At 41.4% G+C, this 12,586-nt stretch overlaps 1 protein-coding gene across 2 annotated transcripts; it reads left to right on the forward strand.

The window, feature by feature from the left end:
- The first annotated feature begins 1,160 nt into the window (after positions 1-1,160).
- On the forward strand, positions 1,161-8,861 carry LOC138207130 (calcitonin gene-related peptide type 1 receptor-like). Of its 2 annotated transcripts, none has more exons than XM_069164164.1 (14): positions 1,161-1,307; positions 1,781-1,917; positions 3,299-3,374; positions 3,514-3,664; positions 3,877-3,984; positions 4,472-4,584; positions 4,666-4,760; positions 4,877-5,003; positions 5,088-5,241; positions 5,314-5,374; positions 5,474-5,540; positions 5,788-6,006; positions 6,148-6,189; positions 6,328-8,861. In XM_069164164.1, the coding sequence occupies exons 3-14, from the start codon at positions 3,324-3,326 to the stop codon at positions 6,532-6,534; spliced, it is 1,395 nt and encodes a 464-aa protein (XP_069020265.1). In that variant the 5' UTR covers positions 1,161-1,307; positions 1,781-1,917; positions 3,299-3,323; the 3' UTR covers positions 6,535-8,861. The 2 variants fall into 2 exon arrangements, with proteins under 2 accessions (XP_069020265.1, XP_069020266.1); XM_069164165.1 differs by having other exon boundaries at positions 4,669-4,760.
- Positions 8,862-12,586: the final 3,725 nt, after the last annotated feature.

The raw sequence follows: 12,586 nt of genomic DNA on the forward strand, positions 1-12,586 counted from the left end.
TTCGTTCACAAGCTTTTTCATTCGGGACTTATGCATGCTGTTTTATGGGGACACGGTCACTGCACAGTACACGTGTTTATCCGTGAAAAAAAAAATAATGCTACATTTGAAATGTTTAATGTTTAAATCATAACTTGGTACTGTGTATGCATGTTAAAATCTCTTCTTACTGCTCTGTTTATCTTCAGCACCACCTTATACTTAAAACGTACCACTACTTTAATACTTGAGCCATATTTTGCTGCTGATACTTCTGTACTTTTATTTGTAATGGAGTATTTTTTTTACATCGCTGTGTTGGTAGTTTTACTTCAGTACAAGATGTTAATATTTCTTCCACCACCATAGACCGAAGTCAACTGTAAAGTGCCTTAACTGGAGCTGGCTACGTTTCTGCCTTGTTCAGCTTTATAAATCTCCCTCCTGAGCTGGACACGTTGTAGAAAATAGCTGGCAGTTACCCATCTTTGTCAATAAAGTCCTTAAAGATGAAACGCAGTTGCTTTGCAGACCAAGGGGTAGCCATGGCAACATTGATGCTGTTGCTAAGGAGTTTTGGGCCTGCAGAGGGCGCCTTTGCTTAGGAATAGAAACCTTGCTGATTGGTCTGTTTTCTGGAACCAGATTTACAGTATGTCTGCATTTATATATATATATATATATATATATATATATATATATATATATATATAGTATTGTTAGTAATTATTTACTTATTTGCTCAGTAAGCTATTTTGTTTATTATATTTTAACTTAATGACCAACCAGGATCTTTGTGGTTTTTTTCCCCCCTGGCATGCAAACTACATTTGCTGTTGAATAACATCACATTTGCAGTAGTATTCATGACCGTAGCTGAATTAAATACAAAAAAAGTACAGGGAGAAAAAGGTTGCAGTCTATGCAATGAAGTTAAATCACTAAGCTGCTAATGATTTGCAAAATTCACCCTGAAGATAATTCAAAATTAATTCAAATAAATCATATTCTTTACAGTATACATAGTAAAACTCAATTGGTTATTAGTTATAGCCATGCTTTTTAATGTTCATCATTACTCTCTGGGGATGTCTCTCTCCAAAAGGCGAGCATGTGATGTCATCTACAGCCTCAGTCAGTTTTTATCAGGACAGCTCAGCTCAGTGTCGCCTCTGTCTCCGGTGCAAAACGTTCGCTGAAGAGCTACTCCTGAAGAATCCACAAAAAACAGTGTCTCATAGTTGTTGTTTTTTTCCAGCAAAGGTAAACTCTCAGACAAAAGGATTACTCTTGGAAACAGTGTTTATTTCTTTTTTCTACTTAAACAGGTAAGCTCCGTAAATCTTAAAAAAAAATATGATGTTTGCTTCCTGTTCAGGCACTGTGGTTACGATGCTGAAAACAGGTAATTTTTTTTCTTTATGATTTTCACATTAAACTATAAATGTGGGACTTTGGGTCCTGATGAATGATTTTTGTGCTGATGTGCTGACTTATGGTGTGACAGTGCATGTGAGCAACTTTTTGTTTGTTTCACACATAAAGTGGTGAAAAGAGATTTCAGGGCCGATGTGTTTTTTATAAAGGCCATTTCTCATGGAAAAGTGCTTCAATTTTCATGGTCTGATGGATCCCACAATGTGGCCTCCACTGGGACTTATCAAGAGTCTTTGTTGACCATTAGGAAGATATACTGCGTATCTTTGGGTGTGTTCAAGATGTTCATCTTAAAAACTGCTAAAGATTTTCTGAATTCACAGCCATAAGAGTTTTAATGAAGTTTTGTTTGTTTGTGTTGCAGGATTATGAGATGTTCTTTAATCATTAACATACTTTGGCATACTGAGAGGACAGCATTAGAAAGATTTTGATTTACAGAAGGATAACCGGTGCAGAAAAGAGGCCTCTGTTCTTTGGATAAAGACTTTCGAAAGAAATGTGAGTGTGATTTTAACTTGCAGTGACAGAGCTACATGGAAATCCCAGTCACTCCTCTGTTGTCTTATTATCACACTTTAGATACATAAGACTCATTTAGTCTCATCAACAAATGTTTTGCAAATGCTTCTATGCAATCCATAATTTCTAAGTCATTGTGCAGCCTGATTGTAACAAACATCCTTTTTGTGATACAGTTTGAAATCATACATATTCACTCACTTTAAACCAGAAATATTGACGTTGTGTCTTACAGCAGTGGTTTGTTTGTTGACTTTGTAAAATCCCTCCATGCACAACAGAACTAAGGCTTTACAGTTCATCATTCAGCAAGTGAATAGCATCACTAAGCAAATTTTTTTTTTTTTTACCTAAATCAAACTGTATATCTTTCTTACATGACAGAAAGACCTGTCATAGTTTCCACTGCTGTAGTTGTAAAACCTCTTCTGCCACAGCCGGATGCAGTCTGTCACTTGTGTCAGGAGATAAAAATGTAGATTTTATCATCATCTGTAAGTGCAAGCGATAAACTCTGAAAATCAGTTTGCGATGGTTTTCCATATGCTGCACAGAAGCGCTGTGTTGCTGGTTGATTGCATAATACATGTTGTAAAATGTATTATAGTAATAATACCTCCCTGAACTGACATAATGGCTTGAATAGTACACGTGCATACGAAGCATTTCTGCTGATAAAAGCGTCTAAATACTTACACCTGTTTGCCATAGTGATGTCGTTTGGCCAAACCTTAGTTAAAGTTGAACAACGTGCATAATAAGCATGCAGGAAGGAAGCCATGGGGAACAAAGGAAGTAAAAGGCCAAAGCTGTAACCCTAACATCCAAAAAAGGGAGACCTGCCATTACAAATTATAAACCTGGGTTTGGAGGCACAGTGCCACTCTCAGTTTTGTTTACATGACTTGATTGACAGATATGGTGCACTTACAGAATGGCAGAGTTTAAAAATGCAAACGAAAAAGCTAACTTAGCACATGAATAACCAGAGATACACAACAGATGTCTTGAATGAATTCTAACTGTGTGATGCGACAGTGCAGAGCACGTGAACTGGAGTTGGAGTCCAGCTCCTGTCAACACATTGTCCGCCGGATCAGTTCTGCAGCTGCTGCTGCAACTCAGGAAGCATTTTTATTGTTGAGCTCTTGGGGAAAACTATTTGGGATAGTGGTGAAATGTTTACCTGTTCCTCCAAATCAAATAAAAATAACTCCAAATAAAATGTAAAAATATCATCCAATCTAATGGTAAATTTATGATTCAATACGGTATATAATCAGTATGTGCCTACATTGTGTCATGTTTTCCTGTACAGCATCTCATACAAGACATTTCTTTCCTCCTGAACTTTCTCCAGAAACCACATTAAAATTAGAGAACAGATGGATCTGAGCTGCATCGTGTGCCTCCTGGTCCTCTGCTCCCTCAACAAGGTAGCTGCTGTACCTGAACTCTGCGGTTTTACCTGTTCAGGTTCAGGAAAAACGATCATAAATTGCATATATTTTGCTAAATAATGCAGAAGCCCTTCCTTGGCATTTGCCGTCTCATTTTGTATCTCAATAATCTCAGCTGCTGCTGGGGGCAGCCCCCGAAGACAACTACAAGGAGCATCTGAATCATCGTGGCGAGCATCCGTCAACACGGAACCAGATCACCACGGCCCAGTTCGAGTGCTTCCAGAGGATCATGACAGAATCACATCGCAAAACAAAATCCATTGGTGAGCAGTAGTTGAGAAAGTAAAGATACAAATACAACACTGAGAAGACTTTACCACAATTACAAGTTCTGCACACTTTCTCCATGCTTGTCAAACCACAAAATTATTATACAAAAGGAAAATCAGAAGCTGGAACCACGATATATTTGACATTTCTAATTGAAAAATCTTGTCAGTGATATGTTCCTGTTTGTGTCTGTTGCTGTGTGCAGGGCCGGTGTGCAACACCACGTGGGATGGATGGCTGTGCTGGGATGAAACTGAAGCCGGCCTGACGGAGCAGAGCTGTCCAGACTACTACCATGATTTTGACACTCAAGGTGAATTTCTCTGCCCTTTGTGATTTTAGACAGAAATATGCTTTATGCTTTGGCAATACTTTGAGCATAAAAAGACCTCAATGTACTGATGATATAGAATAAAGCATCTTGTTTAATCCAAACTGTAAAAACAGAAATGTAAAAATAGAAATGTATATGTGTAGTTTTTGGAAAAGCTACATGCAGGAGAAAATCGGAGAGAGTCACTCCAGCTGTTCCATTCATGTTTCAAGTCACTATGCTCAGCTAAGTTAATCACTTCCTCGCTGCATCTTCATGTAATGTGCAGACATGAAAGTGGTATTTTCTATTCCTTTGAAATTTAAGTGCCATTCCCCAGATGTTGGCTATTCTTTTCTTGTAACCTATTCAGTATATCAATAAAAAAAAAGCAACCTCAAACCATCAACATAATGTAATTAAAAAGAGAGCTAATTATTTGCAGCACACTTTACATTTTCCTTCCAACTACTTTAAAATTCAACAGCGATGGCGTCCAAAGTGTGCACAGAGACGGGCGAGTGGGGACGCCACCCGGACAGCAACAGGACGTGGACCAACTTCACAAACTGCAAAGCCAACATTACGCATCAAGGGACGGTAAGAAGAAACAGAGCAAGCTGTAAAATTAAGCAAGTCTGTGGAGGATTTATGAATAATTGTATTTACTGTGGTTTGTAGCAGGCGGCGATGACTCACTTCTACCTGGTTATGATCGGTCATGGACTGTCGCTGGTGTCACTGCTCATTTCATTAGGAATATTCGTCCATTTTAAGTGAGTGTGGCTCAGCTTTCTACACCTCTCTTACTTTATTTACTTATGTTTTTAATGTTGTAAAGATGAAAATCCTTTGTAAAAACATGTTTCCAATGAGTCTCTCCTCCTCTCAGGAGTCTGAGCTGCCAGAGGATAACACTCCACAAAAACCTCTTTCTGTCGTTCGTGCTGAACTCAGTCATCACTGTCGTCTGGCTCACAACAGTTGTAAAGAAACAGGGACACACATATAACGATTCTGTGAGTGATCTGACCTTCTGCATACTTTAATTTGGACATCTTCCCAGGAACTGCTTGGTATTAAACTCTGCTTGTTCCCTCCAGGCGAGCTGTAAGCTGCTCATGTTCTTCCACCTGTACCTGCTGAGCTGTAACTACTTCTGGATGCTCTGTGAGGGCATCTACCTGCACACTCTGATCGTTGTGGCCGTGTTTGCAGAGAAGCAGCATCTCGTGTGGTATTATCTGCTGGGTTGGGGTAAGTAAGACGTTGATGGAAATAAATCCAACATACATACGTTCTGGGTCTCACACAAATTTGCTTTCACAGGTTTTCCACTTGTGCCAGCAGTGATCCACTCAATAGCTCGTCACTGCTACTACAACGACAAGTGAGTGTTTTTGATCATCACCTCCACACACAACCGCTTCTAAAGATATCACGTGTTTCCATACTGTTTCACGTGACGATCTCATTCATGCAATCACAGATGCTGGGTCAGCTCGGCTACTTCCTTGCTGTACATTATCCATGGTCCCATCTGCGCTGCACTGGTGGTGAGCTCTGAACTCCTCTCCTGATTTAGATTTGAACATGGACACACAACCACAGTGGATGTTAATAAGTTATGTCATCATTTGAAGGGGAATGCATGCAGTGTAGACAGAAAGTCACACATTTCATACAAAATTGGAGTGATAGTAATTTGATTAAAAAAAATTAAATCCACTTATACACTTATCCTCTGTAAATCTGCATCTGCGACTTCCATCAAATGTCCCGGGTGGCCGTTTGTGACTCCAGGTGAACCTCTTCTTCTTGCTGAACATCGTTCGGGTTCTCATCACCAAGCTGCGAGTTACCCACCAGGCCGAGTCCAGCCTCTACATGAGGGCAGTGAGAGCCACCCTCATCCTCATCCCTCTGCTGGGCATCCAGTTCGTCCTGCTCCCGTACAAGCCACACGACCACTGGGTCTTTGAGATCTATCTGTACGTCATGGAAATCCTCATGCACTACCAGGTCAGTACCTACTTTAGGGAATACATTTTGTAAGTATTCTTAAATATTTTAGGAAAGGAGCATTGTGAAAGTCATATCTTGCAGCTGTTTCAGCTGAGAGGATATTGTGTATTTTCTCAATGAACTTTTCTTTAAATGCAGGGTCTCCTGGTTTCTACAATATTCTGCTTCTTCAATGGAGAGGTGAGTCATCATGAGTTTGATTAAGCAACAGTAGATTTTGAATTTTCCACGAAATATGAATAGATACTAGATAGAGATGTTTTTTGGCTTCCAGGTCACACTGCCATTCTCCTTCCATCCTCTTTGTGTCTCCTGCAGGTTCAGAGCGTTCTCCGGAGACACTGGAATCTCAAGCGGATGCAGTTCGCCGGCACTTTCGCCAACGCCGACTTCTTCCGCTCGGCCTCCTACGTGGCGTCGTCGCTCACCGAGGTCCACCGCTGCTACAGCATTGAAAGCCACACCGAGCACATGAACGGCAAGAGCTACTCGGACATATTCAGATCGGACAGCCCTTTCGTGTGAAGGCGGCGTTCGACGTTCGGCTCGTTTTTCAACTCTCCTCCGAAGGTGTTACGAAGATCGGCCTTTTCTTGGAGAACTTTTTCTTCTTCTACTGTTTTTTTTTTCATCTCCCAAGCAAAAAAAAAACAAAAACATACACATTTTACTTTTTTTTTTTTAGAAGTCACTAGAAGGAGAATAGAGACAAAGACATCATTATTTACATCCCATGATAAGTTAAAAGGGTTGTTGCCAGACATGAGGAAGACAACATGAGGCAAACAGCCTCAAACTCTGGCATCAACACAAGGAATGAACTCTCTTTGCATCGTGTGGAAATAATTTAAAAAGTCCTCGATGAACAGGAAGCAGCTCTGTTGGGCTGATGATCTTGCAAAGAGAAAAGTTATACATTTTTCTGGGCATTTTGAGGATTCTGATCGACTTTGAAAACAGGTAGTTGGTAATGAGAGTGTAAAATAGAAACAGTACGTTTGAGCAAGGTTGGCCAAAGAGGGGATGTTGTGATGCTGCAGACGAGAGGCAGAGACGCTCCCAGGGCCAAAATGATTCCATCGATTAAAGTCACTGGGCGGGAGTCAGAGCCATAGTAGTTTGGAGTTAAGCTAAATGGCAAGTAAGAATTGCAGAGTGAACTCAGACAAAAGTGCCTTCGCAGCTTTGATGTCAAATACATAAACTTACATTGTCTGGCTTGGCAACAGCTTCAGGATCCTTTAAGTTAATGTTCTGTTACACTTTGTTTCATATCTGATTATTCCAAAATGCTGGAGCGATGACTGAGAGGAAAAGTTTCACGTGTTTGTACATATGTGTGTTTGAATATGACATATCATAAGGCAAATAATATGAATTTGTACATTGTATTCAGACTGCCACTATGTGGACTTTGCATCTTTTTCCAGTAAGTTAGGGGCATAGCATCGTATAGCATTACTTAAAGCAGATTTAGTTATTTGTACAAAGAGCAATAATGTCATGTTGTTTCATGTGTTTCTGTCCAGAAAAAAAACAAATCGAGACTTAAGCTGATTCATTGTTTTCACACTTTACACTGATAATCTTCATCACTGGCACAGTTATCATCGTTAATGTTCAGTGTTTCTAAAAGTGTGAAGGTAAATGTGTCGTCCACTGTTGGAGGTAAAATTGAATTTTCCTGTCCGGAGCGAAGAGCTGCTGGTTTCAGCTTTCAAAAACAGGAAGTTAAAGGTTGGTATCTCCTTTTGATTTGATTGCTGTCCCACGATCTAAACATCCATCTACCTGCAACTCTAAAGCTCCCAAAAAAACACAAATGTGTGGTTTCAGTCCAAAGATATGGACAGAGCAAGCAAAAATGTCACAGGTCATCACATTATTCTGAAGAAAGCCATGGGATACGCTAGAAAGCTAGTAAGTGAACCTTGAGTTTGGAGTATTTCAGATACTGTAGATGTTTTTAAGGTGAAGAATGACTTTTTAAAATGTTTTTGTCGCAGTCTGAATCACATTTTTATTTTTGCAATATAGTTTTCTCAGACTTGTTTATACTGAATAATGCTGCAAGTAAAAACAAGCCTTTTTCAGCTGAGATTCCGCACAAAGAGTCACTCGGTTGTGTTTTATTCCCTTTAGAGCTTTTGCTTTTGAAGTTTTTCTAATTCTGTTTCGTTCACCTCAAAGACAAACAGGAGAAAATGTGTAACTCTGTTTTCCTTCCCACATATTTAATTAAGGGTGGGATTTCCTTGTCCGACTGAATATTGTTTCCAGACAAAGCAGGGTGTGTTTTACTGTCTGCTCCCCGTCCAAATCGTATGTGAACATGTACAATTAGGAAGTCCCAAAGGAAAAGTGCTATATCTACCCTTTCAGTGCATCGTTCATCACAAGGCTGTAAAAGCACTTAACCTGCTATTTTCCTCTGAATTACATCCATCTGCAAACAGAAAACTGGGTGATCAAAAGCATGTGTGCACAGTGCGAGTCATATTTACGATCCACTTGCATGCCATTCATAGTCATGACCTCAATCCACAAAGGACTCTGGTATCTGCGGTTCTTAGACAGACACCAGATATGCTCATAAGAACAATCTACAAACCGTCACCTCCCATGTTACTTTGTGCTCAAATCTAAAACATTTTAACCTGGTCCTGCTGCAGCAACATGAAAGATGGTGCACTATCTTGTGCGATTTGTGATGACACAGGTTTCCTATGAAAAAATAAAGGCACAAATGCAACTCAAAGCATGTGAAAGATGTGAGTAAAGATGTTATTGTTGTTTAACTATCACAACATCATCCGAGGAGCTGCACCTCCCCATATTTACCTCAGTGGAAATCAGACTTGTGGATGAATTACAGGCTTCCTGTTTCTAAGAATACATTGCCATTGAACTCTTGATCTGTCGGCTCTTGTGTGCTGGTAGCAAACACTTCCTCAGCCTCATGACTAACTCTTGTTTACTGCCTCAACTTCCGCATGCTTGCACTGAAACTTAAAGCGTTTAGCTGATGTGTTGTGTCCACACAGGTTTCCAGTCGGTGGCAGTTCTGCGAATTTGTCAAGGACATTTCCACAGGACATGACTGAATGGAGGCACACATGTGATCTCAGATCCTGCAGATGTAGCAATATAATCACATAAATCATGTCCATGTTTTGCTTTAATTTGCTGTTGCTGATGCACTGAGAAACAAGCTGTTATGAACATTTGCAACACACTGTCAGTATTTTGTTAAACTTCAGATAGTCCCAAGTGATAGAATAAACATTCAGTTTAGCAGAGAAATATTTATGTAGTAGTGTTAATATCTTCGTCATGAAGTGGGGGACATATTGGAGGCAGATTTTAAAAAGCAGGAGCCTGAAATATCCAAGGTTTTAGTCTGTTGCATGGATCGAGTAGGTGGCAACTAACCCTTGTTTGTAACCTGCTAATCTAAAGCCTTCAATCTTTCTTGGAGCCAGAAGTGACCATATTTGGACGAGCTATGCACAGCAACCTATACTACCTGAGTGCACCCCAGGCATGTCAATAAAAACAGACGCGCACAACAGACCAGATTAGAAAACAGCACGAAATGAACAGCTTCCACCTCCGAGTGTTCAGTCTAAACCCAACCCTCATTAGAGTTAAGGGACTACAGAGCAGATTTACCAAAAATCATCTTTCCTTGCCTGTATCTTTATCAAACAATGACCTCAAAGTCTACAGGAAGGCCCCAATCATGGAACATGCTCGATGTATCTTTCGTATCTGTTCATAAAGTAGAAGCTGGAGCTCAGGTAAAGTGTCAGCTCACTTGGCATTCTTCGGATGGAAACTCCCCATTTCCCATTTATCAAGACTCCAAGTGCATCCTAAGAAACCCCTGACGTGACGCTCTGCACCTTCTCAGCAGCAGCAGAGTTACGTAAGGAATGCGCGGGAGGTCGGACTGAGCTTGAAACAATATGTTGCAACAGTTTCCAGTAATTCTACTTCATTAGAGCTTTCTGATTACAACAATGCTTTGTCTCTCACACACACACACACACTTGCCATACACACATCTAGCTCCGAGGGTGATCTGGCCACTTGTGGACAGGGATGTCTCACTCTTGAGAACAATGGAATGAGTTCTTAGCGGTGCTCGAGGGTGTGGAGGGTGTACAGTGCAGGGGTTGGGGTGAGCAATGTGGCCCGACTGCGTGGATGTGACCCGGGCCTGGGTGGGACCGCAGGAAGTCTGCCGCTTGCTGCACGGCCCTCTCGGACCGCTGCAGGGTCATGAATTATCTGAGCAGCTCATCACGGAGTGATGTCAACACTTGGTTGTCAGCTTTGGTGGTTTGAGGAGGGACGTCATGATCAAATGTGTGAATATACATCACGTGGAGAGTTCATTTCCAGGGAACGAGCCAGCCAGGGGTGTAGCTAGGAAGACCCCTGACAGCCTAACACTTTTTTTCATCCCACTGAACTCTTCTTAAAAAAAAAAAAGAAAAAAAAAAAAAAAAAAAAAAAAAAAAAGGCGGAGTTTAAGCTTTCCTAAGCCTTATTTAGGTTTACCAAACAACCCAAGAAGAGGTGACAACCATCAACCGTATTGAACAGTTATGAAGGTTTTTTGGTTTGCAAGGAGTTTTCTTCCGATATTAACTGTTCACATCAAGCAGACGTCCTATCTAAAGACATCCCTCCCTTCAAACGTCAGAATTTTGGGATCAAACTCTTCAAAACATCTCAAACAATAAGCTTCTTCCAGTTTTAAAGAGCCCAGTTCCTCCCTCTCAGGGCGGCGGGCCAGTATCCACTTGCACGAGGCGCGTCGTCGCTCTCGTCTTCGGCATCGTCCTGCCAACAGGAACTCCCTCGCTCCTCTCTCAGTTTCCTGCCATTGTTCTCCTCGCTGCCAGGCGCAGGCTCCTCCCAGGATCTGGGGAAAGGTGGGATGTTAGAGCGGGCCCATTGCCCCTTTGATCAGCCCAGACCTCAACCGGTGGAGGAGGAGGGGTGTAGGAGATAGAATCCATTTGTCGAACTGACTTCATGACAGGCTGTGAACATTTCTCCATTTTGATACGATATCTGACCCAATGAAATTGCAGTGATAATGGCTTAATTAATAACTCCTTATTCACTGAAATGATGTACAGTACTGTGACTAAAATACCAAGCAGGAGTGTCTTTTTCAGGCTTCATATGACTTTGTTATAGATCTGCTCAGTGGGGGAGAGAGAGAGAGAGGGGGGGGGGTGTTATCAACTAGAAAAGACAAAATAATTTGACTACCACTTTCAGGTGAAGTCCAGACTGCAAATAAAGATGAATGATGTGACACCAGTTCCTCCCACAGTAAAGTCAAAAGGTGGCAGAAGTATGTGCCAATGACGTCACAGGTGAACCTCACATAACTCACCTCACAAAACTCACATGTATTTGCTCCTTCAAGCACAAATGTGAACCATCAACACAACAGGATTGGATCTGACTAATACAATTGATGTGAACGACGCCTGAGTGGAGTCAGAAGGGAGGTAAATAAAGAGAGTGTTTAATTAAGGAGAATGAAGGACAGAGACTGAGGAGCAGCAGGAAGATGCTGATGATGACGAGAGGTGCTAAAGTTGTCAGGAGTGGAAAAAAAAAAATATCATAAGATAAAGGCGAAGAATTTTAAAAAAAAAAGTCTATGATTAGTGTCCGCAGTGGGAAACACATTCCCAACTACAGCAGCAAGCTTCATCAGTTTGTTGACAGAGAAAACAGTCCCTGTCCCTCCATTGTGAGAATGTTCTTCTCAGTCCCGAGTTTTTACAGCAGTGAGAATAATAATTTCTCAGGATTCCTTCCCAGTCTTCTTCAAGTGTTTTTGGAGGGGCATCAGCTCAGTGGGCTGGAGGGTGCACAGGAAGGAAAAGGAGTCGCTGGGAAATCTCATCGAGGCTCTTCGGCGAACAAGAGACACCCCAGTCAGGATCTGGGCGTCGCTGCCAAGTCATCTCGGGGTCGCAGACTGCAGCGGCCTTCGTTTGTGTGAAGCAGGGCCGAATACACCCGGTCGTTGTCACAACTTGACACATACGCATGCAAGCAGGAGGACATGAAAAGAGGAGAATTTAGCTTCTGTGCTTATATATTTCCTCCGGAGATGAGGAGTGACCTTTTCTCTCTGAGATGAGCAGAACAAGAGGCTGACTTTTGTCTGTCTGCATCAGACAGCCTCTGTGGTCCAACATCCAAAATAAGTGCATTAAAGGTGCACCAGGCAAGATCTCACGATTTTGCAATGTAGTTGAATTCTGACATTTGAAGGCCTTCAATTAAACACTTAAAGGCTGTCTGTTAGGGTCACTAATGACACATCAGTTTGAACAGTGGGCATGTAAGCATGTGGGCCACAGCTGAGCAGCTTTTACAGGATAAAGTTATTTAAAAAGTGCAACAAAATGGTGTTAAACCATTTAAATTCCTTCACTCTCTTCTGCCTCGCTCTGTTTAATTTTCCACACTCTAAATGAAAATAGCAGCCACGGCTAAAAATGACCACGCCGACAGATGTGAAGCGAGCTCGGGCTTC

The sequence above is a fragment of the Embiotoca jacksoni genome, unplaced genomic scaffold (genome assembly GCF_022577435.1).
Source record: "Embiotoca jacksoni isolate LCO1_2020_lvr unplaced genomic scaffold, fEmbJac1.0.p SCAF_30, whole genome shotgun sequence".
NCBI classification, from domain to species: domain Eukaryota; kingdom Metazoa; phylum Chordata; class Actinopteri; family Embiotocidae; genus Embiotoca; species Embiotoca jacksoni.

Coding starts and splice junctions, on each gene's coding strand:
- LOC138207130 (XM_069164164.1), top strand. CDS start 3,324: ATGGATCTGAGCTGCATCGTGTGCCTCCTGGTCCTCTGCTCCCTCAAC. Junction 3,985..4,471: donor CCATGATTTTGACACTCAAG/GTGAATTTCTCT, acceptor AAAATTCAACAG/CGATGGCGTCCAAAGTGTGC. Junction 6,190..6,327: donor TCTGCTTCTTCAATGGAGAG/GTGAGTCATCAT, acceptor TGTCTCCTGCAG/GTTCAGAGCGTTCTCCGGAG.